The following is a 27,842-nucleotide window of genomic DNA, read 5'->3' as shown; positions in this document are numbered from 1 at the left end:
TTTTCAAAATACATTGCCATCATGAGTATTTTATTATCAAAATGGATTACATCTGTTCTGAGTTTTAATCTTTTGGGGGGGGAGAGTCCAAATTGTTTCTACTATGCTCTGTAAAAAAAACGGAACAGAATCAACAAAGAAAATTAAATGTCATAAAAAATAAATAAAATAAAAAACATATGCAACATCTAGTTTTGCATGGACTCCAAGGATGAGCAAAACCAGACCCTCTGAACAGATTTGAACATTAGATCCCAACCACCAGTCAGTTGGTCAATCAGACCCAAAAAAGAAATATCATGCGGCAAATGAAGTGTACTATATTTCTTCTTACATGTTTATAACACATCTTTTTTTTTATACAAGTACTTTTGGTTGTACATATGGTTGTTTTTGTTGAGCCAAGTTGTATTTGTTTAATTAAGGTGCTGGTAAATTTGGGTCATAAATTCCTCTTGAAGTCCTCTGTCAAACATTCATGTAACAAGTGAGTACCCTTATGTCGATGGTTGGTTGAAGCGGGTTGGCAGGGGGCCAGACAAGTGTCCCATTGGCTAAAAACAGTGAGTGCCTCTGTCCCCAGCCTTTCTGCTCCCCCTTTGTTGTTTCCTGGGATGACATAGACATACACTCCTCACTGCCAAATGGTAGGGTCCAAAATGTATTTGTAAATTAGGTCCACTTTTCCATGTTTCATCGCCAGGAGAATCTCCATCTCCCAGTGCATACACAATGTCATTTACGTTGTCTAAAAGTTCCACTGCAGTGGTCATGGCACATGACTGTAATTATTCTTTCTTGCTTCATGATGACCCTTATAAAAAATGAAGGTACAGCATTCTGTGAAAAGGGAAAGTTCTCAAAGCAGCACTTGGATAAAAAGAAAACAAACAAGGAGAACACAGCAGCTTTTTCTTTTTTATATATATACTGTCCAAACCATCCTGCCAGTCTCCCCCCTCTCCTGTACTCTTAGTTGGCATACGGAATGCAAGGATTGGTCAGAAGAAGAGAAAAATATATATCTTCTCAATACATTTTCCAATAAAATTTTATCCTAAGGATTCAAATAGAAGACCCATCAAGAGTAAGGACAATTAAATCATATTCTGCTTCTTAGCGCCATTTTCCCCTGCTTTCCAGCACAATAATAGGTTTGTACTTTTATAATGATGACACTGGGGGAGAAAAAAATAATCTAAATCTCACGTAAAGTTAATTCTAAATGCTCATGAAGAGTGTAACTGTATTTCAAATAAAATCATATATATTTCTTTTTTCAAAACATGACTGTCTGCAGCACCATGAATTACAAGACCTGTACGTCTCAAGTACAATATAGTAAATCTACTATGAAGAAGTACTAGGCAAAATGAAGACAGAAAAAAGGAGGGTGAGTTTGTGTAAAAAGAAAAAGGGAAAAAAAAGAAATTGAGAGAAAAAAGTTAAATACAGGTAAAGAATCTTCGATAATTGGCTACATTTGAAAGGTAGCTGGAAATCATATGGAATGAACTAATTATGGAACTCTTGGACTCCCGAGCCCTAAGATGCATCTTTATAACGGATGATAAACACATAAGCTCTAGCTCGTATTTGTTTCCCCTTTCCAACTGAAACACTTATACTGCAGGACAGACCTGGCTGTTTGCCAAATCAAAACAACTTTGACAGACACAAATCAGCTTGAGAATTTGTCAAACCAGGTACCAAAACAACAGGTACACTTCTTTTTTTCCTTAAACTTTATACAGATACTTAGTCAACATTACTTGTTGCCTGTTTACAGTCCGTACAGAGCAGGAAAACCAAGGGCAATTTCAAATTACACATGATTTCTTTAATAATAATTAAAAAAAACTTTTACATTGCTTTATCCATTGATTCACTGTTGTCAAATGTCAAAGTCCTTGATTTTTTTTATGTGCAGAATGCAGTAATTCCTTTTTGGAGAAAAAAAAAAACAGAAAAAAAGAAAAAATAATAAATCCATACCAGAAGTTCTTTAGCTCCCATTAGGTCTGTACATTTCCCCTGCCAAACTCTTTCATACTTGGTCCTCCACAGGTTTTATTGAGGAGGTACAGGACTTCTCGCACACATTCACACAAGCACAGATACACACTAAAAGCTTCCTGACTGTGTCCTTACTCCCGACCCCTGTATAGGAGGGTGCTGAAACTGACTGAGGGCCGGCCCGCGCTGCGGGTAGTGTTGGCCTCCAGAGGCTTGGAGGAGTCTGGATCCCACCTGCAACCCCGCCTGTCCAGGGCTGCCTGGCTTCAGGCTCCGTGGTGCCTGCTGCTGCTGGTTCAGTCTAGAGGCATGGGTCGCTTGGACCCCCACAGAAGCAGCCGCACCCGAGTCAGTTTTAGGGATCCCATGAGCCCTGGAACCAGGGGTAGGAGACAGCCCACTGCTCAAGAGGCTGGCTTTCAGGTGGCTCCCGCTGTATCTATTGGACACATCCATGTTGCTGCTGCTGCTTTGCTGATGGAGAGCACCCCCTGGTGTCCTGGAGGTCCCACATTGGGCTGAGTCTGCAGAGGTGGTCTGGTTGGGGTAGGAGGAAGGGGGGTTGTGGGGCTGCTGGGAGGGGTCAATGTGGGAGGACAGGCGGGAGTAGAAGCCCTGTCCAGAAGGAGGTGCAGCCGAGGGACTGTAGGAGCCACGGAATGGAGATGATGCCGTGCTGGTCTGCAGGAGCACCGGACTGTCCGTCTGATGATGGTTTTCCGACGAGGAGGGCTGCAACCCGATAAAACAGGTACAAATTAAAATAGGACACTAACCGATTTATATCCTTGGGGACATTTGGCTGAACACTGTATGGTCTTATATACACAATATACAAAATGATTTTATACGTCCACAACGGTATCTGATATATCTGAGACTTGCAGGTGACACTTGCCTGATGTGTGTAGACAGATGGGCTGTATCTATGTGGACTCTTCATAGGAGAGGCCCTGCCCATGGTCTGTAGCTCATACCTATCTGCATCTGGAATTTTGAAAGAAGAAAAAAGGAAAATAAATTACAAAAAACTTTAAAAAAAACTAACAGGGGACCAGGAGCCAGAGCTAAACATGTATAGTTTTGTAGTTGTTTTGTAAAATGGCTATTGAATGATGCTCCAATCATCACAAAAGTCTGACACTCTCAGTGTCGTTGGGTTGGTGTGACAGTCGTGACCAAGCCGTACCAGGGTCCTTGTCTGCGTCTGCGCCGCCTAGTCTCTTGGCTGTGCGCTCCATCTTGAGGCCCCCTCGAAGGACTCGCTCCAGAACCCCGTGGCTCTCTCTCAGGCGCTCCACACTGGTGGGCACCATCCTGTGGTCAGAGGAAGGCAGCCCCACATGGTTACACTTGGTCAAGTAGAGGGAAAAGGCACTATAATCCCAAACTTCAGAAAATGAAAACCTTAAAATAAAAATGAATAGTACACAAGGTCCCCTGTTTTTTCAGACAGAGCCGCATTTGCAATGTAAGGACCCGGTGCACAAAAAAAAAAAATCCTGGGTATAATCTGGGTGGGGTGGAGTTACCAACCTAGCAAAACATCATGCGATACAATTACAAATATTCCCAACTTCACTCCCATTCTATACATTTCATAGCTAATTATGTTATATTGCCAAGATGGGAATGAGGACGCAAAACAGTTGCATGCATATAGGAAAAAACAGGGGTGTGTTTACCAGTGGCTGTTGCCCTGATGCTGTTGGCCTGAGGCCTGGGAGGAGTTCTGATGGTGATCCGGTGGGGGGCTGACCTCTTCGATCTGGGCGATGGAAGAGGAGGGGTGGGCGGGGGAGGAGAAGGAGCTGTGTGGGGAGGAGGAGGAGGAGGTCGGGGGCTGCAGGTGTGGGTGGTGGTGTTGGGAGTGGTGGTGGTGGTGGGGGGGGCGGGAGATCATCCCTGGGGACTCGGCCCTGCCGGGGCCCATGGAGCCGGGCCGGGTGGGGGTACCCAGGTTGCTGCCACCCCCGCCTGGCTCCGAGTCCCGGCCACTCCCCTGCTTCCTCTTGCGATACTCCAGCAGAGACACCTGGGGGGAAATGAGCTCTGTCGTCATTTTTTGTTTCCGGTAGGTGCGTTTAAACTATGAGGTCATGAAAAACTAAAAACCTGCCTCAAAAAGGTTGCATCGTCAGCTGTCGTATGGTATGGCGAAATGTGTGGACAACATGCATACAAATCAGGCATTTCTACTCACCTCGAAAGCATGTTCAATTAGTCTATCTAATATCTGACCAGACTTCAAAAGACCCTACATCTAACGTAAAGAAGATCTCTCTTTGTCTTTCAATGATATGCAGGATCTAAACATGGATGGACAATTACTTCATGGAGGACAAAAATGCAATGCAACAACAAAATTGAAATAAACAGAAAGAAGGAAGTACAATGAGAAGCAATCCAAAGTAGCTCTCTCATATCAAGAGAAAACTAAACAGGGTTAATTATGCACATGAATCATCTTCATGGTCAATCATATTGCGGCGCGGTCATACTGGCATATGAGAAAGCGCACACACAGCATTATTACCTTTCAGTTCTTGTTAGTAACTCATTAAATGTTGGAAAGAAAACACTACAAGCAACCTTTCATTATCATCACCAGTATCATCCCCATTAGCAATAAATGAAGCATCACAACATAACAGCAACCATTGAAAAGAGACAGAAAAACAAAATGGTAACAAAATGGCCAACTTCAAAAGTTAAAATTCACAACCACAGAGCTCACACCCACATATATATGCTCAGGTCAAACTGAGAGAGAAACTGAGAGAAAGAGCAGACCAGCGGAAATGTCATCATGGCACAGGCAGGCTTGAGGAAGGGCGCGGGGAGAAAAGGAGAAAATGAGGAATCAATGGAGGGCAGGCTGACGAGGGGGTGGATGAGTAGTTGAAGCAACAGAACGAGTAGCAGATGCCAGCTGGCATCTGAGAAAACTGGTTGTGGTAAACTTGGCTTCCTCCAACCATTTGTTGCTGAGCATTGAGGCCATGGGATAAGCTGCAAATTTTGGAGGTGAAGGGTTATCTAATTCAATCTAACGGATGGCCTGTATTTGTATGCCTCTGGATAACCTAGAGGCAAAAGGAAGATTTGGGATGAGCATAGGGTGGTGGGGGAGGCAGGGGATGGATGGACTCTGAGACAAACCCAGGTAGGCTGAACCCCGCATGAGCCTCAACGAGGTTGCTTGCAGTGCGTCCTAGCTGCGTTCAAACCAGAGGGTCAGACAACTCGTGATGACGCGTTTGCATTTGAATGCTGCATTTAGGACGGAATGACATCAAATGGCCCATGGTTGAGTGAATACATTCGAACATGTGGGATTTGGTTTCTGGGGGGAAGGGGTAGGAAGAGTTGGTTGTATGTATGCAGATGCACAAAAAAATAATTATAAAAAACTAACAAAACCAAAAAAACAACCAACAATACTGACATGCACACTTCTAAGACTGGTAGTCATAACGGGAAAAAAATATTCACCATATTTTGTACTGGCTTGTATTCACTTCTTACTGCTAAAGCCTGGTAATCTGGCTTGTCTGTCAGCAGACTAATGGTGTGCAGGCTGGCTCTCTGCATTGGGAAAAACAGTGGAAGAAAGATTTGGCAAAGGTTTCAAGGAGCAAGGGGGTGGGGAGCAGGGGGAGTGAGGAAAGGGAGGAGATTGGACATTTGGGACGGGGGTGAAATCTAACAGAAGAACACGAAATCGTTGGGGCCAGAGCTAAAGGAGGGGAAGAGACAGAATCCACACAGAAGCGATAAAAAGGGTTCAGTAAAAATCGGTTCAGTTGTCACTCACACACACACACACACAAGCATTTTCTCTTGCTCCAAACTTTTAGTTTGATTGATTATTATCTGCCCATTTTGTTCAGTTTTGTCAACACGACAGTGACTTAAGTAAGGCAAATTGCCATATCTAACACTAAGTCGGCGAGAAGTTGTTGTTGAAAAAGTATCATGTGTATAGAGCATTAGCCTTTCAATGAAGCACTCATCATCCTCTCACCTACAAGTTTAGCAATTGCTATGTTGCATGATGCCTTCTACCATACCGCTGTGCATGTTCTTAAAGATCCCATGACATGCTGTTTTTGGATGCATTTATATAGGCCTTAGTGGTCCCTTAATACTGTATCTGAAGTCTCTTTCCCAAAATTCAGCCTTGGTGCAGAATTACAGCCACTACGAGCAGTCCCACAATGATCTTTCCTCAGGACGTGCAGTTTCTGTGTCTGTAGCTTTAAATGCTATGAGGAAGAAAGAGGCGGGGCTAACTGCCATGCTTTGGTCGTTTACAAGCCATGATGTCTCGAGGAAAAACCAATATCGCGCTTGCACGGTCGTAGCTAATTTTCTCATTGGTGTGCCAAATTTTCTGTGCGGGAAAAGCAGAGAAAGGGGAGGTAACCTTCCCTATTATGACGTCATAATAGGAACATTTTCAAAACCGAGCGTTTCAGCTTTCATTTTCTCAAAGGCGGAGAAGAATACCCAGGGCTTGGTTTACACCTATCGAAATTTCTAGCCACTGGGGGACCAAAGGCAGGCTAGGGGAACTCATATTAATGTTAAATAACCTCCTAAAGTGAACATTTCATGTCATGGGACCTTTAAACATTACAAACATTTACAAAAAGTAATCTCCTAGAACTTGATTGGCAGTGGCACTCTGACAGTACTGATTACAACAACCCACAATGGTCGACTTGCCTTCTTTTTCTGCGGTGGATTGCTGGTGTGGGGCGGTGTGTCGCTGTCCGGGTACCCTCCTCCGTAATTCGGCTCGCCATAGGGCGACATGGAGCCAAGCCCCGCCTCCACTTGGAGGCCTTGCCCACCCACGGTGCCGTAGAACGACTCGGCGGGGGAGAAGCTGCCTTCCGACTGGGATAGGCGTCTGTCGGTGGTGGGGTTGCCCAGGTTGGCGTTGAGGGGTGAGCAGGTATAGATCAGGTTGAACTCTGTCCTGAAAGCCTGCTCTCGGCTCGGCCCAGCGTCTGGGGGCGTGGCCTGTGTGGGGGTGTGAGAGCCCTCTTCTACAGAGGCGGGCCCCTGCGACTCAGGGGGCGCGGCCCCCGCCAAGAGGGAGAAGTCATCGGGGCCAAGGGGCACGGGGCTCTCCATGCAGGAGGAGAGAGAGAGGTCCGGGAACTGGGGGCGGCCCAAATCAAAGTCTGTCCTTAGGCATGGCTGCAGGAAGGAAGGAGAGAACAAAATAGAAGGGAACACATATTGTTAGCAAAACTCTAATCGAGGACTCAAGAACGAGAGAGAGAGAAAGGGGGACCTACCTCTGGAGAGATGGACTCTGGCCTATGTAGAGGAGAGGCCTCTGGGGACGATATGTTCTGGAGAGTGGAGCAGCAAGACAAAAAGTACGGTCAGAGACAGGGTAAACACACTTCAAACTGCCGTGTCACCACATGACTCCAGCAAACAGCCTACTACACGTTCTTCTGTGAGTGAGGTGTGTTTGTGTGTCCTTACCTCAAACTGCAGTGGGGTGTTGCAGCGGCTGGTGGGCAGTGAAGGCAGGGGGGAGCAGGCCAGGCTGTTGGGCCGATGCACCCCCTCCTCCTCGTCCCCAGGGTAGTGGTGGTGGTGAGGGTGCATGCCCAGGAGCAGGGCTGCACATGATGCGCTCAGCAGCGGGTCCGAAGGCGGGGGCGGCGTGACCGGTGACAGAGGCGGCAGGAGGTGCTCGATGGGTGTGGCCGAAGCCTCTGAGGCGTACTTTGCCCTCCGTTTCTTGATGGGCGCCGCCAGTTCTGCACGGGAGAGAGATGCGAGACAGTCCCCCCACAATGATGATTCCAAAAGGTTAGATTGTTTGGAACGACAACACGCCGTGAGAGAAACGAGAAAGTCAACAACAGAATGTACACTACGTGTATATGATATGGAAGTACCGGTGAAGGGAGGGTTAGGGGTGGAGCTGCTGCTGTTGCTCTGGTGGGAGGAGGTGGACTCTGTGCCGTCCTCCAAGCTGGCCGAGCAGCTCTCATCCTGGGCCTGCTGGATCCACCTCTAAGGGGGCACAATGGGGCGGGTTCAGAGAAAACCAACAAAGACACCACTCACCAAAACATACAGCAACTAGACTGGCTTCAGTTGGACTGAACCACACACTAAATTCCCTGATGCTCTGCCTGAACGTCCTTGGCTATCAAAGCCTTCATACACAAACACAAACGCACACCGAACTGCATTCCTACATCCTCCGCTCCCAACATACACAGTACCTTCTTGTAGCAGCCGTAGGTGCCGTCCAGTTTGAGGGGCCGTGGGCGGTGGCGCTCCGGGTTGAAGGGTGAGCCAAAGCGGACGTAGTGTTTGGGTGCCGTGCAGATGAGCGGCGGCTGGGACAGCCCGGGCAGCATGTTGAGGGTGGTGGCCAGCACCGTGGGGTCGCTGGTGATGCGCAGAGGGCGCTCCGCCACCCCAGGAGCCTCCTGGGACGCCTTGTCGGGGACCTTGTCGTTGAGCCACTCAGTCACCAAGTACTAGCAGGGTAGGGAAAGCAGGCCACCATTATAGATGGGAAGTTTACCTTCCAGCATTCAAGACTAAGAGTGTCATATATACTATTTGCAACAGCTTTGACTGTTTGACAAAAGGTTAACCCAACACCTACACCTTCCAACTCACCTTCTTGGTCTTGGGGTAGCGCAGGTTGCCCTTGTTCAGAGTGGAGCTGAGGTCTCCGTCCAGAGTGTGTCCAGCTGTCGCACCGGCGTCCCCTGGGCCAGGCTCTGCCCCGACTGGGCCCTGAGGCCCCTCCTCGGCCGCTCCGCCCCCCTGCTCGGCCGCGGCCTGCTGCTGGGCGAGGGCCTGCCTCTGGCGGCGGGCACGCTGCGACGAGCTGGAGCGGTAGCGCGAGATGCGGCTCTTGGGGCGGGGCTTGGTGGAGCGGGAGGGTGGTGGCTTCGAGGGAGCAGGGAGATTGGGAGCGCCGGCAGAGGAGGTTGGCGTTGACGCTAGGGTCTTGTCAAGCTCAACTGTCGGTTCCTGAGGAGAGTTTTAGTTACACTTTTAGTAAAGCAGAAACTCTAACTAAACTAAGAAGAAAAAAATATATGACAACAATCCCAACTCACAGAGACATAGGTGGTGCGGCGCGTGCTGACCCCCATCCCTGTGCTGTGAGGCGCAGGGTTGCCCCCTGAGGGGTTCACTGCCCCCTCCTCAGATGGAGAGCCCTCCTGCTTCGCTTCTTCGGCTCCTCCTCCTGTGGAGGCACCACCCTGGGTCGCCCTCCGCTTCCTCTTGTCGAGGTTCTCGAACACGTGCATGATGGCCTCCGCCTTGCGCTCCTCGCGGGTCTGCCGAGACAAGGGATGGACAAATAACGATTTCGCATTTTCCCAACAGATCACATTTTTACTAACAATTTCAAGAGAAATTAAGTAACAAATATGCATTAAATGATTAAATAGATATACTCAAAGATATGAGATTTGCACCATATGGGTATTTTGAATACATGATAAATGTAATATTTAATTGAGTCCTTTAGAATATATTGTGTTTATATATAGTGTGGTACGTACTCGTCGGCTGGACATAAGTAGGCCGTTTTCGTCCAGCTCTCCTTCCAGCCCTTCTTCCTGTTTCACCCCGTATACAAGTCCCTCCTGAACACCATCAGACAGGAACAAAGAAAACGAAAGATCAAATGTTAACAATTAAAATATCCACCTCTAACTGTTCCTTAAGGCTGACCCGGTTATGTGTGTACGACAGCCATGCTAGTAACACACACACACCTCTGGATCGCTCCCTCCTCGCACATCCTGAGCCTCTCCGGTCTCCTCCGGGGGCAGGTTGCTGTCGTCAGATGTGGCCCCGGGCCCCACGCCGCCCTCCATCTCTTTCCTCCGCGCCTTCCGCCGCCGAGTCTCCGCCCCCGCCAAGGAGGACGGAGGGGGCAGGGCAGGGGGGAACAGAAGGTTCTCACGGGGGCTCAGGTTGTGCTTCTGCACGGGGCAGTTTTGGTTGCCCTTTTGGCAGGCGCAGTCCACCTTGTAGTTACTGTAAGTTGGGAAGAAGAGGGGAGGTTGTGTTTGGCACATCCACACATCCTACTGCTACAAAGTGGAAAACTAAAAACTAACTTTTAATACTTAAGTATTATGTATATGTATTTTACATATCCACAATACATTATGTCATATGTATAATGAGTATACACATTTAATTAAGTGGGGGCCCAAAAAAAATCTTAGTGACTAACCAGCTATTGAACTCGTAGTCAAAGCCAATAGTGACCTCTGCGTCTTTGGTGATCTGAGTAACAGCATAGATACACAAGTGGATCATGCCCTCTGCGATCATGTGACGCACCTACAGGACCAAAATCAGACAGAGATTAGTTTATGGTGATTCCCAAACCATTCATGTAGGTAAAAGAACACTTGTCGTGGAACTAAACTCTTTCTATCAATAATATTATTTGTCAGTTCCAGGATGGCTGACCTCTGCATTGGGTGTACAGGACCTCCTGATGAAGCGAGCGTCGTTTCCAAATGTCCGTGCATCAACGCACATCTCTACCTCGTTGAACTTGGAGTAGAAGAGAATGAAAGGGTAAGGCCTATGAGAAAGACAAAGAAGGGTTGGTTACAATCATAGTGGCATCTACCTGAGCATTACTGAATTAAAATAATTAAATGCTGACTCGACTCAGGTCACTCACAGGCATATTAGACATACAATTCTCATGGTTACCAAACTATCCAGATTCAATTCAGTCAATTTACGGTTCTTCATTTGTTACTTTTTAGTCGAACCTTTCAGGAATTTTCTACTTTTGGGATATTGTGGTTTTGAGATAACCAGTTGAAAAAACAGATATTCTTCTCAACTTTTTTTGTCATTGATTTACTCTCTACTATTTATTCTGTATAGTCTATTGTAACTTGTAACTCAACATAGAGTCCAGATCGAAGAGAGCAAAACTGGCAGCAAATTATTTTTGGGAAATGCTCATCCAAAAAACACCACTGCACTCCGTTGGACTATAAAAAGGACACCTGCAAAATAAGAGCTTTGCAAAGTGCCCGGTTCTTGAAATAATCATGGGAAACTCGCTGCCCTAAAATCCCATTCAAAATACAGACATACGGATACACATGCACACAAAGATTCGTGGCATTATTAGAGGGATTATTACATTTACATTTAGTCATTTAGCAGACGCTTTTATCCAGAGCGACTTACAGTAAGTACAGGGACATTCCCCCGAGGCAAGTAGGGTGAAGTGCCTTGCCCAGGGACACAACGTAATTTGACACGGCCAGGAATCGAACTGGCAACCTTCGGATTACTAGCCCGATTCCCTCACCGCTCAGCCACCTGACTCCCTTTGACTCCCACCTGATTATCCCAGTTCAAATGCACACACAGTAACACTCGTGTGTGTGTGTATGTAATTTAGTTTGTAAAGAGCTTCATATTATATTAAAATCACATTTAGGAATGGTCTCAATAACTATTGAGTCAATATGAATCATTCGGTCAATTTGAATAGGTTTTGGATACGTTTTCGGGACTAAATCTTACAGGACACTTTGATGACCCCTTACAAAATCTTTTAACTTATAGGTCTTTCGTCTGAGCAGTCTGAAACTTTGCACAGTCCCTGTTGTCATTTAGTGGGAAAAATTAGCATGTCATCAAAAGTCTACGATCTCTCTCTATTGGATTTAATGAATTTGACTGAAAATGTGTGTGCCAAAATGTAACACATTTGAAGTTGTTCCTTCTTTTGTCAAATATTTTGTGCTTAACTTCTACTACTGCTGTGAACATTCACAAAATATATTTTTTCCGTTCAACCTGTATCAACTATATGCATGTACTCACTTCAGCACCTGAGTTGATGACATTTTTGTCAGAAATTCCCATTTAGGCACCCTGTTGCATAAAGTGAAATTAAAATATTTGCCCAAGAGATCAGAGGCTCTGGAGTTGCAGTTGTGGCAACTAAGTAGCATCTTACTTTTTAAAGAAGTGTCCGTTGACCTCAAATTGCTGTTTGAGCATGACCTTGCCCCGGTACTCGATAATGAGTGTGTCTGGCTGCAAGTCCTTGGAGGCCCGCAAAATCTTCCTGTGTTTCTGCACGCGCGTCACCCGCCCCAGCTGTAACTTGTATGAAGACGTGTAAACAGGTTATTATCTCAAACTCAAAATGGGGAACTTGTCATTGTAATCAATGTCATTGAATTGTAATATTGATTTGGCCAAAGTTGTCCCACAACTCTTACAAAACCTTTAGAAAAGGTTTAGAACAATTTCAAGGTTTAGAAAAAGAAAAAAAGTTGTAAGTGAAAAATTTACAACCCTACCATCCCAAACATAGACAAAACACACAAACAATACACACACACCTGCATCTGAGAGCCCAACACAGTGTTGTTACATGCCAGCTCTGTACGATTGATGGTGTCCATCATGTCCGCCGATGCTCTGACCTGCCCCTGTGGCGACCGCGTCACAGACTCGTTCTCTGCTTCAGCGGTGGCGTTTGTGACCGTGGTGTTGGCGGCGCGGTGCAGCTGGAGCAGAGTCTGGACATCGGCGCTGTACTGGTTGGCCAGGGCCTCCTCGTACTGGTCTGTCCACTGGCGGATCTTAGACTCCCAGCCCTCGGCCGTGTTCTCGTCAACCTGGCTGGCCTCTGTCGTAGAGTTCTTGGGGGGGAGTGAAATGCAGGTTTACTATTTGCCGACAGAAAAGCTTTGACATTAAAAAGTGTGACGGTGATTTGTAATCACATTTCTGTCAGAACTACTACCCTACCTTCATCCTCATGGACTTCCTTGAACCCTCCCTAAAGGCCTGTGGAAGAAAAGAAAAAAAAGTATGTAAAAAAAACAACAACAAAAAACATCAAATTCAAATGTTATCTACAGAGTGAATATCATTCTCCTAAAAATCTCTCAAATCTTAAATGTTCTACTAATTTTAACTGACAAGCAATGTTCTAGGCCGACAAGCTAAGGGTGCATATTTTAGCATGCTAAGCCTTTTTCCTTTGGCCACTGGCAGTATGCTTAGCACTTTCTGTATGGAATGCTGTTAGCACTCTTGGCTGTTTTCAACACCGCAGCATTTAGCACACTGGGTGGTTTTCAACTAGCTCCACATTAAGGCCCAGTTAGTGCCGTCATTCCTGCCGTATCTGGCACCATTTGCCCAACCCAGTGTTAAGCACACTTGGAAATGTCTCCAGGAAGTGCACTAAGCATGCAGCAAAGTCACCTACCTAGAAGTGCATTAGACTTGGTTTGTTTAGCTCTTGTAGGTCACTTAGTGATAGCTTAGATGCCAGCACAGCATTATAGCAATGCGTCTTTTTTACATTTTGACTCTTTGGACCATCTTTACAGTCGCTTTGAAGCTGTTAGCGATAAACCTGGCTAACTACCCCATATTTCTTTAGCGCCCCCTAGAGCTCCACCCGCCTAGCGACCCCTACCTTCACCTTCTTGCCCTTGGGTGCTCCCCTAGCCTTCTCTGTACTCTTCTTCCTCTTCTTGGACTTGTTCCTCTTGACGCGGTTGACAGTGAGGGTGATGCTGGTGGGTGTGTGCTGGGTGGCTGTGTAGGACACCGTGGCGGGGGAAACCTCCTCGTCACCACTCTCTGTGGCACTGCTCTCACCCACTGGAGGGGGGAAAAACAACAGGAAACGGAAAAGATCATCAGCTTCAGCTCAACTATCATCTTGAATTCTGAGTGTGTCCTCTGATGCACACTTGGGTTCTGCCGTTTGATGCACATCTGTGATCGTACCTGATACATTTTCAGGTTTCCTGCGCTGGCCCTCAACACCTTTCCATCTGTCCAAACCCCTGAAACTATCAAGACAAGGCTACACGTCAGCTAACAGCATAATAACTGGCCGCTAAAATACACTCAACACAATATTGTCAGATACACAAAACACACTTTTAATACAAAATAGTCATTACATTTATTGCGTATTACATCAAATCTCTTGCATGTGGACACTAATAAACAAAAAGACAAACAAGTTCCAAAATGGCCACATGTTCACCTGCAGCTCTCGCACTTGATGAGGAAGCCATCCTGTGTCAGGCTGCAGTGGCACCAGCTTGCCACGCCGCCATCCTCCTCCGAGGAACTGTCGCTGTCGGCCGAGTTCTCCTCGTCGTGGTTGGGGTGGTAGCGCGTGCCGCGGGCCACACCGTTCAGCTCCACCCGGGGGATGATGGTTTGAGAGAGCGGGGAGGCGGGTGGGGTGGGGGGAGGGGGCGCGCCATAGTTGTGATCCTGACAACACACAACGGAAGACTGTTGCATCTTCAAACAACGGGTGTTCAGGCAACAAAAAGAAAAAAGGGAAACGGAAAATGGAGACGAGTGAAAATGAGGACAAAAAAAGGTACCGTGAAACAACACAGCTGTTAACTGGAATAACGGAAGGCGTGTCGTGATTCGTCATTACAAATTTTTGTCTAATATTTCACGTAATTCCCTTGCTTCTGTTGGTTCACTACATGAAGCTTGGAATGGTATTGGCAACTACATGGATAAATGCACATATTTACGGTCGACAAAACGTATTAATCAAAAGTATTTCAAAATGAAAACCTACTGAATGTATGAGTGATACTGAGGTACAACAGAAAGTGCAGTAGAAGAAGAGGTTGTGTACTCACAGCATATGGTAGTCCCCGATACCCATGACTTTGTGCACTCCCACAACTATGATTGGAGTAGGTTTTCTCGTTCACGGCAGGGCTTGCTTCCACGGACTCAGGGCTGAGTCACAAGAGAGACAGAAATTTTGTGAGAAGCACAAAAAAAAGACATGCCAACTGTTAGAAGTAGTCCTAAGGCTGACGTGCCGACAAGCTGACCTAAATGTGAACAGAAAATAATACCCAGAATCCAAATGAACAGTAGGTGGCATCATAGACCAAACTAAGAGCACAGAAGAAGCAGGGGAGCATTAGAGGGTTGCAATTCAGGAAAGGGAATGTTAGCCGCCATGATGTTATGCAACTCGTGCTGCCCTTTTTGCAGAGGTTTTGACAAATTATGACCTATAGCTAACAAACTCAGTCCTGCGTAAAGCGAGATGAGTTGAAATGTCAAACGGTCCGGACACAATGTTGGGTCTGAGGTCTAGATATAATAAATGTCAGCATGTCTTATTTTTCTCACGTGAATTGCCCCCACCCCTACCCAGAGAACTTGATTTCTAAGAAATATGGCAGACGTGGAAGGAAGGATAGGAGGTGGTGGGGGGAGGGGACCCAAAGTAGCAGCATTCCTCAGAGCCCCAGTCATGTCGTCAGGCTAAGGTTACCTATGGTACAATTGATAGACCTTTGTTACCCTGTGCTGCGTTGTTCAGCCATTACAGGACTCTAAAGGAATGCTCTTTGCTTTCTAGTCTTGAGGTTTGCACTATTCTGTATACTATGGGACAGATTAGGACTTTAAGTTCGAGAACATAAACCCTTGTTATTCATTAGCCTGTTTCAGGGAGGATCAATGGAAAGATATTCAGACAGTGCTGAAACTTTGGCCTACACTCAAATGGGGAATGGTTTCTTAACAGATTCCCTCCTTGCCTGCCCCACCATCACACAATATTCCTGGACTCATTGGGTCTTGCTTGTGGCCTCAGTCAACTGTCTGGGGATGTGCAGATAATAAAAAGTCGACTACTAACTAAATAAGACGAACCGCAGGTCAAATTGATAAAACACGACCCCAATCACCCGACTGTAAAGCCATGTTTGATGGAACGCTACTCACTCTGATCCAGCAGCCATATCTGAGTAAGACGTTTCTGGTGTGGTGACTCCCAGTGCGATTACTATGCTCATGACGTCCAGTCACAGCAGAGCATGGAAGGGGGGGGGGGGAGAAGGGAAGGGAAAAAAGGGTAGGAGAGGAAAGGGGGAGGGAAGGGAGGGGAGGGGAATGGGGGGTGTGGACGATCACGGGGTCCGAACTGCAGCGACTGACCACTCCAGGGGTGGGGCGCCGCAGAGCCGCAGGCGACGGCTCACGGACATGAGGAGACCTGTTGAGGTTAGGCAGGCGTCAGTTGAGTGGGCTAGTGCGTACACACACACACACTTTAACATTTCATGCAGAGAAATAGCAATGAAACCACCACCGGGTGTACTGCTTACATTAAACGTCAGTCCTCAGCTTTTTTTTTGCTGCCAGAAACATCTTTAGTGCCACACGACAGTACAGTATAGCTTTGGCAAAATGAGACTGACACTAGAAGCAAGATATGGCTAGATATCAAGTGTTATCAAGTAAGCAATGTCCTCATGCAACACAGATATTTTCACTTTCAATGGCTCAGCTTGTTCCAAAATAAAATGGCTGCGCTCCTTTTACAAAGCTCTCCATTTGGCTTGTGTTTAAAGATTACAAATATGAATTAGACCATGTGAGAAGCCTAATATGTGTACCGACTGACAGGAAACAAAGAGATTGTGAGCGTCCTTGTTTCGGTTGAATGACACTTGCCCAGAAAAGATAAGACATTGACCAGTGGAACCACATGGTCCAAGAGGACAGTTTCAAAAGGGAGCCGATCAGATTCCCATTCAACAAACCAAATGTGCTGAGTCACGTCGCTATGGATTCTGTATTGAGTATTAATGCAACTGGAGTTTTCGCCTGCCCCACCTACAGTGGCAGCCTCGCTATGGGCCTGTTGCGACAACACTGTCTCATACCCCATACAAAGGTTTCCATTCGCTGGATAGAGGGGCCTATTCAGAGAGGGGAAAAACAACAGAGACAGATCCCTGTGCCACTAGCTGTACACCCCCTCCCCGACAGGACGGGCTTATCTGTCCTCGGGCAGGCTGCAGTACCAAGGAGAACCAGTGGGGGCCGTTTCCCTCACTAGACGGCATATGAGAGCAAAAGAACGAGAGAGAGCACGTCAGAGAGAGAGGGTGAGAGAGAGAGTGAGACAGACACATAACGACAGAGAGGGAGCGGGTGAGTCATACAGCATCAGGCTCGGCCGTCATGTCATGTGATCGCAGATACTGCTGGGACACTGACCCACACTCATCCTCTGTGTTCTTTCTCTCTCTCTCTCTCTCTCTCTTTCGCCGTCTCTCCTGCCCGCCCAGTCAGCCGTTTGACAACGGCCAGGCAGGCCGGATGGTCCGCCTGCTGAAGAGGAACCTGGTTTTCCGAACACCGTCATTTACACGCTCCCGAAAGACTGAGGTCATCTCAGGGCCATGCACAGTGACTGTGAACACAGACCCACATGTGCACACGCAGGGCTACGTCTAGATACCACCGGACAATGCAGGGTGTGGTTTTCACACATACAAGCAAACAAACAGGAAATTATCCAACCAAAACAAAACATCTACAGAGAAAACGAACAATAAGTATGTCCTGTAGCTAGACTACGTCAAACAAAGTTTGAAGATGTAGATCAAACTATAGTAACTATTGGCAAAAAAAAAGCTCTGAGATGCATGGCATTTAAAAAGCTGTCTCCTAGCTACAGTGGCGGGCTTGCGTTCACAGTCGATGGTTACTACCACCAAGGCAACAACAAGGGTGGCTAGCGACTAATAATGTCAAGGTCAGTTGACCCTGGGCATTGTTGCACTGAATAGAATTGGTGTATTGGTGTAGACCACAGGCAAATAAGAATCAGAACAGGACCAGGTTTAGGGAATAGGTGTGGCTCACAACCTGTTTTTATATTTCTATAATGGCCCTTTGTTGTTCTTGAAATGGGCCCATTAAAATGACCCAATGGCCATCAAAACAATATTAAAAGGTGGGTTATTTAGGACATCAAGATCTGCTACTCTTATTTTCCTTTTTTTTACCCCGAGTCCCCATTTTAGCCTTTCCATTCTTGTAATATAAGAATATCCAGACTTAGGTCTAAGCATTCGCTGCTGTACAGTGTTCAACACCCCACCCCCCAGAAATGTTGCCTCACAGTCCAATTTTGGAACAGACAAGTTCTGATTATGTAACAGACGGCAAGGTCACAAACGGGCAACAACAGTGTGACTGAACGCTAGTGCTAAAAAGAAAAAAAGGAAACTTCGAGCTCATGGGTGCACACTATCACAGAGTAAAGTGCTTAGTCAAGCAACTTGACTTGTTAATGGCTCTGCTACTGTACCAGTGATCCATTTTAGTGACTAAAATAGCTAGTTGCTACAAAGCCACAAAGGGAGTTCACTCCTGGGCCTCTTCCAAAACAACCAGACAGTGAACTGGGAGGTTGATTCCATAAGTAGAAGCAAAGCTTTTCTTTACCTTCCCCTCCCTCCCTAGTTTGCTCCCAGGCCATGAATACTGGGCTCAAATTACCAGCAGACTCAACAAAGTCTGTTCACTTCCCTAGAACAGGGGCCATTTTGGAGAGGAGTCTGAGAGGGACACAAAATGAACAGCAGAAAGGATCCCCTCCCTCCCTCCCTCCCTCTCATCCCTTCTTATACCCCTCTCCAATTCCTTCCTTTCCTCCCCCCTCCCTTTTCCTTTCTCTCTCTAGACAGGGCTGAGCTCTGCTAGACACGGTTGTACCAGCATGTCATAAATTATTTGATCCCTTTTTAATATTTAAATGATTCACATGCTCTGGTGTCCCTGGAGTGACAGTGTATGTGTGTCATCACCATGGGAAAGAGGAGATGGCCGTGTGTGTAAACACATACACGGCGCACCAACAGCAGACTACCAAGAAAACAGTATACTGTACACAGCTCTGAAAAATAAAATACCAAAGAAAATAACAAATTAACCAATAATTATAACTATAGCCCCTATAAAACAAAATAACTTGGATAGTTAAGAACCCCAGTAAAAAAAATTACTGGGACGAAATTGTATATTGAACTGACACAAAATGGAGGGGGCATTTATTTATTTTTAACCATTGAACATTGGTGATGTGTCACTGAGTAGCTTCCCCTACCTGCCTTTGGTCCCTTCCCCCACCACACACAGCCTATTCAAATACCCTAGAAATACACTTACAAACACCCACTCGCTTTACTATTTGAGCGGTCTGGAGAGTCCATTGTAATACACTGTCGAGCAAACCCGCCTCTAAGCAACACCAATGTGTCAGTTTAGACTCCTCGCCGTCTGTGGAGATTACACTCGCTCCCTCACTCACAACCCCCACACAAATCCTCAGGGAGTCCGGCCTACGTGACGTTCTATCTGGGACGTGGACGCGCTGTTCCCTGCCACGTGTTGGTTACATGAACAGAAATTAAGTCCTATCAAGGAGAGATACAACAAGGTAATAACAGATGCAAAGGTAACAAGATGAAGAACACTGACAGAGGGTGCGATGTAAGCCCAGTTTCTTGTGGAAGCCTCTGGAAAAATATATGAATAGCTGGATTAGGTATCCTTTACACCTCTCTCTCTTTCTCTCCCATACATACATACATACATACATACATACATACATACATACATACATGATGTTAGGGACCTATTAATCATGTGCGTGCAGACTGGGATAAGCACTTCATTTGCTCTGCAGGGGATATGCATAAAACATCAGCGCACCGACTAATCTGGTCCCAGTTGTACCTGATGCTTACAAAATACCATTAGCCTGACTAAAATACAACATGCTTATCAAGAGAGAGGCTACAATGGCTACTTGATTGCTATATATGATGATATTTACATTTACATTTAGTCATTTAGCAGACGCTCTTATCCAGAGCGACTTACAGCAAGTACAGGGACATTCCCCCCGAAGCAAGTAGGGTGAAGTGCCTTGCCCAAGGACATAACGTCATTTGGCACGGCTGGGAATCGAACTGGCCTTCAGATTACTAGCCCGACTCCCTCACCGCTCAGCCATCTGACATCTGTGATATATACTGTATGCATACAGACACATTTATTAATTCTGTGTTAGGGGTGACAGTGAGAGGAGTGCAGAGGTTTTGGGGTAGCACAGCTCTCAAAACCTTCCTCTTTACTTTCCTTCAAATAAAAATGTTCCTTAAAGTAACGACACAATCGAAATTGCATTGACCACAGTGGCCTTCTGCACACAAGAAACAGTTTTTCTACACACCACAACCAACCCCATGTCCCCTAAACCCAATTACAAAGCAGAATAGCAGTCTAGATCAGATATGGCGACAGGACAGCCTGCCAACAGGAAGTAAACATCTGATAGAGTAACGTTGAGGATGATTCTAATGGTGCTACGTGAACAAGGGACCAGGCGAATCCTTATACGGTCAATTGTTCTCAGCCCATCTTTTTCTCTCAAGTGGCCCTCCTATCATACTGTTTACCTCTAACCAGCTGGCTCAACACATTAACGCATGGCATTGTTGAAGTAGAATGTTAAATTAAAATCGTTTGACATGTTGCCCACCCATACTAGGTTGACTTCTGAAGAGAATAGGGATGTAAAGATACACTGAGGTCACAATTCGATGCAATTCACGTGTTTATTATTAGATTATTTTTTTTTACTAAATGACATTGATGACAAATTGACTAAAATGGGTTAATTTATTTCTCAGATAACAAAAAAAATATATATATATATATAAAATATATTTTTTAATATATATAAAATTCAAAGATCCCTTTTTATTTCAGAGGTAGGGAATAAAACATGCAAAACTATGTATTTTTCATTTTCTTTGTAAAAGTGAAGCAGAAAATGTATCCTTTGTCTTCAACTTAAAGTTTTAAACAAATCTCAAGTCTGATAGATGAGTAAAACAAGGAAAGTATCTTCAACAAAACAAACTAAGACTTCTGTGTTCTTATCTTGGAATTTGCCTTGTTAATCTCAAAATCTTAACCTGCAGTAGAGCATTCACAAAATAAATGCAAGCAGCAACATAGTAGCTAGTGCCTACTTAGCTGTCACCACCCTTTTGTCTAGCTAGCTTACGTTCCTTCAAACTTGGTCAACACCCACACAGAGCGTACCACCACAGCTTTGCAGAGCATGGAAATAAAAGTGCCTTGTAGCTGCATATATGAATGCCAGGTTAGCGCATACCTTGTTGCATGTACTGATGGCTAAAGGGGAAGTCAAAAGTAGATAGGGTACTCTGTTGTTTACAATTTTCGATTTTAATCAGCACATATTAACCATCTCATTACATTCATAGAAGAGAAGTCAAGCGACATGGCCTCGATGGCAAAAAGGGAGATATCACCATGTTGTGATGTATGTGCGTGTGCAGGGGGGTGCAACCGTCCATTACCACAACAATGTCCAGCTGTCTGAATGGACCCTGACCAGACCAGGGGATGAGGGGGACACAATGGAGAACAAAGGGAGCGCGGGTGCCATAAGGGGGGGGAGACAAGAGGGTGAGAGTGGATGACAGAAGGTCCGGTGTGACACAAAATCAATCATCTGTTTTTGGGGCAAACAAACCGGGGTCTGTCTACATAAGACTGGCTACGCAGCAAGTGAATTTGACAACGACATAGCTGCATGTTTGGGGTTGGCCAAACGTGGTTTTCCCTCGCTATCACTTTCCGCTAGTCAAAATCCAGACACTAGAGCAGTCTTTGAATAAATTACAAGGGGAAAAAATACTTAACTGAGCTGTAGCTGGAAACGTAATACAACGATTTGACATACAAAGTCAATGTGGTTGATGATGATGTGGCTAGGCTATGTTGAACGTGCAGATGGACAGTTTAAAAAAAATCTGGATCGGTTGCCAATTGGGTGGTGAGGGTGGAATTTCTCCCTAAGAAGTCTGGGAGACCAATAAATTATTAAAAAGCATGTCCTGTTAAGATTAGCATTGTGTGTTAGCATAACATCATATGCTTAATATTTGTCCATTGGATTTTACTTTATTCTGATTCATTACTGTATTACCTTTATCTTTCACCTGTCTCTCTACTGCTAAATGTCCCCAAGTGAGGATCAATAAAAGTATTTTCTATCCATCTACCATGAAAAAGACACAATCTCCTCTGTCACCTCCCCACGTGACTATTGGCTGTGACAAACACATTTGCATTCCATTTCCTCCTGTGGCCAAAGCTCTTATCCAGCGAGACAGACGAGTCAACCCCTCGCTCCACCTCATACTAAACCTCAAGAACATTTACACAGTAATGCTGAGCTAATGTGACACGGACAACACTAGAAGCCATTTTGATTAGCCATGGAGTTCATAGGTTGTTTTTTTACTTTAAAGAGTAAAATAATATATAAATAAAATATTTATAAGTGCATCCGACACAGTTTTTTGACTAATTTCACTGAAGTGAAAAAACTGTGTCAGCTGCACTTTTAATTATTTTTTCTACAAACACTCTTTTGTTTCAAGCACAGCCCTGGAGCACTGCATAAGAAGTTAGGTGTTGAGCATTTCAACTTTGATCTGAAAGCCCTCCCTGATGGGGTTGTTCCTTATTTGCTCAGTGACAACACCCTCTGAGCAAACACACATACATTCAGAAAAACTGTGGCTGTGTGGTTTTGCAATGTTTTTGCATGGTGCAAGCCAATCTGTCAGTATTTTAAGCCAGGTTATTTCTTTATTGGCCTGGTACATAATTCAGAGGTAGAGCAGGGGTGGGAATGATAGTAGGGGCTAGGGTGTAGGGTTGGTGGGGGGTCAATGTGCTGAAACTTAAAATGGCCGCATGGGGTTCAAAGGGAGAGAAACAAAGATATTGCTAGAAATGTTCTTCTGCCATGCGCTACAGCTTGTCTCATGTGGCATTTGTAAGCAAGAACTGTACAGTGGTGGTCTGGGTCAGAGAGACAGCGCCTGTGTGAGTGTAAAAGAAAGGAAACTGAAGAACGGAGCATAAGGGTGCAAAAGCAAAGACAACAGAGGAAGGAGGACATGAGGAGAGAAGGGAGGGAGTGAAGAAACAAGCAAAGAAATAGAGCTACAGAGAGCGAGGCACACAAGAGGGATGGTTACGTAGTTTGCCTGCTCCTCCCCCTCCCCTCCCACTCTTGTTTTTTTCCCAGCCTCCTCCTCCATTATTCTGCCAAGAAGCCTTGCTCCTCGCCACACAACAGAAATTACCCAGCAGAGCCCACTGCAACACGGCTCCCACAGTGCTGAGGACGTGCTGAGGAATAAGAGTGCCCCATTGGACCAGCTACAGAGCTCCTGGGCCAATCAGAGGGCACCAGGGAGACAGGCGTCACAACGACTTGTTTTTAACCCCATTGTGCAAGACGGGCCAGCAACACAACACAGAGCAGCTGCTAGAGGGAAGAGAGAGAGAGACAGAAAGAAAATAGAATATAGAAAGAGAGAGGAAGAAGGCTGGGGAAGGAATGTGATAAGTCACACACAAAACACACCTCCCTCACACAAACGTTAGGATGTTAGGTATGCAACTTTTATTGGCATAAAAAGTAAGCATAGAAGCTTTTCCAAATCCACAATGAACATAATAATAGTCTAACACAGAAGACAAAATATGAAGAAGATGAACAAAGAACTGAGTTAGTTAGGCTCTGATATCGTGACCATTGTCTATGAGGCAATGGTTGCCTAGCAGAAGCCAAAGAAAAATCGCCTACACTGCTATGAAGCAAGGTCAAAACTACAAATGGTCTTGAGACATTTTACAACAAACAGGGTTCTTTCATTCGAATTTAAAGATCCACAACTGAATTTGATCCTCATGTTCTTCAACCCAAAAAACACTGACTCGTGCTCACAAAAGAAGAACACACATGGCATTTACATGTCAATAGCCACACCTGCCCTCCGTGTAATGTCACAGGGTGTCATCAGCATTCAAATGGGGGTCTAAAAGAAGCAAACGTTTTTCTCCTCTTCCTATTCCCCAAAGCAACATTCCCCTCTTTCTCTCTCTCCCTCTCTCCCCAAGAGTGGTCTGCACTGAGATGGAATCCTGTCTTCCTCTGCTGGAAATGGGCCAGCATCCTGCTTCTCCCCCTCTCAAACACACACACACACAACAGACATCCAAAATGAACTGAGGTAGTTCAGATGTTGTACATGCATATAACAGTTCATCGAACAAGACGGAACATGTGCTTTGAACTTCCCTTTCAAATGATTGGTCTTCCATGAATTTAAACATGTGTTACTCAACAGTTAATGACCACTTGCTTTTTTGAGCTGGCCTATCCTTCAACGTGAGTCAGGGCAGACTAACCTTGTACGTCTGCACATTCCTTTAGATCTTCAAAAGTTACAGAGGCCGAACGTTTGGGGGGGAATTCCACAGCCACCAGAGACACAAGCACACACATACACACAAAGCCAAGGGAAATCCAAGCAGAGGTTATTCAACAGTGGAGTAGAACCTCAAAGACACAGCTTTCACGAGAGAAAGAAAAAGGCATTTTTCACTCATTCTCATTTGGCCCTCCTAATGAAATTACGCAGTTTTTACGTGTCACATGGCCAAATAAAGTAGGATGATAATGGGAAATCATTTGAAATTTTATCCAGAAAAAGAAAGAAAGATGTGAGGCATTTTTGAGAACGAGGAACTAGTCAGTTTGCCCATTTGAAGAAATTTTGGAGCGGCAGATTGGCTTATAAAAGAAAGCTTTTGTTTGCCCCTGTCCCAACTTGTCCATGCTTTTGTTAGGGGGGCTGTGTGCTTGTCTTTGTCTCTCGGGGAGCACACCGTTTGTTCGAGATAACAAGTGGGGTCAGTACAGGGGGAGTTTGGAGATCTCATGTTTCCAATGACTTGAAGTGGCCAGCAAGGCTAGTAGCAGGGGCTATTAAAAGACATGAAAAACTATTCTGAGAATGTGAGTTGCCCCCTAACACAACAGGACTCATGCAGGCAATAGACGGGCCTCAAGATCTACCCAAAAAATAAGGCGATACTTCGAAAAAATGATCAGCTACTGTAGATTTTGAGGTGGTAGAGGCAACATTTCCCTGAATGGGTTTTGAGTTAGTGTTCTTGTTTTTACAGCCCTGGAAAAAATACTTCGACGACAAATGCATCCACAAAACTCTTTGGTGAACTTCATATCTATCCTAAAGATATTCAAGTTCAAACCCCTAGACTGATTTACATCCAACTTCGGGAACTACCAGGAAATAATTTCGTAAGAACCCGTCATACAGCAGATCGGACACTAAATGTTCCTTTTGACACGGTCGTCATACATCCGGTATCACACTGGCCTACCCAGTCGAACCTGACGGAGAAAAACAAGGTTTTCTTCCCTGTTGCACACTTTTCTGTTTTGGCGGAGAAGGCATAATGTAAACGGCATATGCAATGTAGCCCATGACGTGTATGTGGTGTGTGGTGTTGTCGTAAAGTAGGGTTGTCGCTATGTCACAAACAAATCATAGTTGATTGCCATTCATATCAAATAAACGTTTAAATGCCCCTAATCTAAACCATTAAACTCATCTTAACAATACACGCACCAAGGGAAGTAATGCAAAGCACAAGACGTACATTTAATTTAACCGAATGTATGATTGAACCACGGAAATCACAATAGCAAATTCCCCTCATTCGTATGTTTGTGCTGCATTTTGTCCCACGTAGCCTACACTGGGTAGCGCCAGTCACGCAATGTTGTTCTACCCAGTTTGCAGCACAGCAGCCATTCCATTCTCGCTCCATGATTCTCACTCATGTCCTCGCCTCCTTCGGCTCACTTGTTGTTCAAATGAAAATGGAGTCTAAAAGAGAAACGCGAGCTCCCCTCTAAAATATCACCCATTCTCCTGGCCGTCACAGAGCTTGGGGGATGGGGGAGGTGGAGAAGACGGTGAAAAGCAAGTCACCACTCGCGAGTTATGGCTTTTGGGGTCCAAGTCTCCAAACCGGGTCTTTAATGTGGCCAATATCAAACAACTGCAAGCCCGAACATTGTGAAGCCCAATATAAGCTTGATAACGCAAAAACGTACTTACTTAGCTTATTTGCTAACTTTAAAACAATTATAGCTTTACCCACATCACGTTGATGTCAAATACATACAATACATACAGTGCCAAACTGATGGCATAACAGTTATATTTTCCATGTAGTTAGGCACGGATTACGAAAATCACTGATATCATGTGAGGGCACAATAAACTGGAAACTGGCCAAAAAGTTAGCTAGCTAGAATGACGTTAGTCTTGCTAGCTCTGTCATACCCAACAATACAATTTCTGACTTTCCTAATTATCTTTTGATGTTAAGATGCAACTTAACATTAATTTCAACAACTACTAGACAACTTAGCTACTTATCAAACGGTTAAACTTGTCAGATAAGCAACACAATAACAAAGAAAAATAGGCGTATTGTTGGTTGGCTAAAACTTGTCTTGCTAGCTAGAGGGTTAGCTAGCTAACTTAACCCACAGCTCAGACATTTTGATATGCAGCTAGCCAACTAGTTCCTGAGTCAGATTTGTTTAAAACCAAAAAAACTGAGAGTCTACAGTTCATAAAATATTGCACTATCATTTTGATACTTGAATAGTAAAAAACTTAAAGGACAAGCCAAATGGACCTTAAGAAACAGTATATAAACGATAAACACTCAAATAAGTCAAAATAACACTTGGCTTGCCAGGTAGACTAGACTACTATTGGAGCCAGCTGGTTAGATGGATCAGATGTATGTCGCTAGCTAGCTTGCTAGAGGCTAACTAAGAAAATGTGTCTGGGTTGTTTGAGACACTGAATGTTGTCTATGAAATGCATTGTACTCAGTTGCCCATCTCAGAGAAAGTCATGTACACTGTTAAATTAGCTATTGTTTCAAGTATTTGTGAACATATTGTATGGCTAGCTAATTGTTTAGCAGGAAAAACTGCTGTGGTTGTGTTGGTCAGCTAGCATTCTTCTATGCATTGCACGAGGACCTGACCTAAACCATGGAATATAATTCTACAGACAGACAGCACAGTAACTGCAGCATATGAACATTTTTATGTTAGCTAGCTAAACTTGAACTGTGAAAGACTGAATACAGACGTCTGTCTATGTGGGCGCAAAAAGTAGTCTTCAAGACCATCTGGTGAGCAAAAACAGCCTACAGTATTTTCTATGATGCTGAGATACTTACAGAAGGTAAGCCAAAGTATCAAATAATAACTAAAGCAGTAAAGAAGCATGCTTTGAGATTAAACCACTTACCTAGAGAGACATTCCAATCCAGTACGAATACAATAAATAACTGTGTTGTATGTAGATCTTCGAGTATTCCAACATCAAATCGACTCAGACCACAAGGCCTGTACCTCGGCCTCGGCGTCTCCTGTATCCTTTGCCCTCAAAAGTAGCTCCCTCTTCTGGGGTAGAAAACAAACTTCTCACTGTCCCCACGTAAAGGTTTAAAGTTTAATTCCGTGTACTGTTTGGACACAGCACTTCCATCGAGTGTCTATGTTAAAATCCCAGTGGTTTAATCCATTTATTATGGTGTTATGAATATTTACAATCGATATTTATAAAAGGGTATATGCTGCTCTATGTGGTATAGGGCTCTGATTCTGTCTCGGGTCCTTACATTCGCTGAGGCACCCATCCCCCTCCTCACCGGCATCGACCGCGGGTCCCAGCGAAACTGACACACAACCACGCCACGGGGTTTCCTAGGCGACCATGCAGGGGCTCACTGCTTTGGGAGGGCTTCCCAGAGAAGCCCTGCCTCTTGTATATAATTGGTCAACGATGTGTCCATCGATATGGAAAATTGGCATAAAACAAAACCATTGGACAATTCGGGCGCCGAGTTTCGTTGCTCGACGACGCACAGAAGGCGTATCCTTTTTTGAGGAGGGGTTATGGACCAGTTCAATC

The 27,842-nt window shown here is 45.1% G+C and overlaps 1 protein-coding gene across 6 annotated transcripts; it reads right to left on the bottom strand.

Annotated features, from left to right (window-relative positions):
• On the bottom strand, nucleotides 1-27,623 carry setd5 (SET domain containing 5). Of its 6 annotated transcripts, none has more exons than XM_062456224.1 (25): nucleotides 27,177-27,623; nucleotides 15,835-16,105; nucleotides 14,727-14,829; nucleotides 14,102-14,367; nucleotides 13,837-13,901; nucleotides 13,520-13,707; nucleotides 12,841-12,879; nucleotides 12,429-12,731; nucleotides 12,038-12,186; nucleotides 10,513-10,630; nucleotides 10,271-10,380; nucleotides 9,804-10,068; nucleotides 9,588-9,671; nucleotides 9,135-9,359; nucleotides 8,686-9,045; nucleotides 8,280-8,540; nucleotides 7,947-8,064; nucleotides 7,525-7,805; nucleotides 7,329-7,385; nucleotides 6,744-7,227; nucleotides 5,512-5,600; nucleotides 3,702-4,051; nucleotides 3,206-3,333; nucleotides 2,915-3,003; nucleotides 1-2,748 (listed from the first exon to the last, which is right to left on the bottom strand). In XM_062456224.1, the coding sequence occupies exons 2-25, from the start codon at nucleotides 15,903-15,905 to the stop codon at nucleotides 2,125-2,127; spliced, it is 4,827 nt and encodes a 1,608-aa protein (XP_062312208.1). In that variant the 5' UTR covers nucleotides 15,906-16,105; nucleotides 27,177-27,623; the 3' UTR covers nucleotides 1-2,124. The 6 variants fall into 6 exon arrangements, with proteins under 6 accessions (XP_062312208.1, XP_062312223.1, XP_062312216.1 ...); XM_062456239.1 differs by having other exon boundaries at nucleotides 12,038-12,180; XM_062456232.1 differs by having other exon boundaries at nucleotides 13,526-13,707.
• Between the last annotated feature and the right edge of the window lie 219 nt (nucleotides 27,624-27,842).

The sequence above is a fragment of the Osmerus eperlanus genome, chromosome 1 (genome assembly GCF_963692335.1).
Source record: "Osmerus eperlanus chromosome 1, fOsmEpe2.1, whole genome shotgun sequence".
NCBI lineage: Eukaryota > Metazoa > Chordata > Actinopteri > Osmeriformes > Osmeridae > Osmerus > Osmerus eperlanus.
The sequence above is the reverse complement of the archived record's forward strand: the minus strand, read 5'-3'. Positions and strand labels throughout refer to the sequence as shown.

Coding starts and splice junctions, on each gene's coding strand:
- setd5 (XM_062456224.1), bottom strand. CDS start 15,905: ATGAGCATAGTAATCGCACTGGGAGTCACCACACCAGAAACGTCTTAC. Junction 13,902..14,101: donor ATCAAGTGCGAGAGCTGCAG/GTGAACATGTGG, acceptor TTGTCTTGATAG/TTTCAGGGGTTTGGACAGAT. Junction 5,601..6,743: donor ACCGCAGAAAAAGAAGGCAA/GTCGACCATTGT, acceptor CAATGCAGAGAG/CCAGCCTGCACACCATTAGT.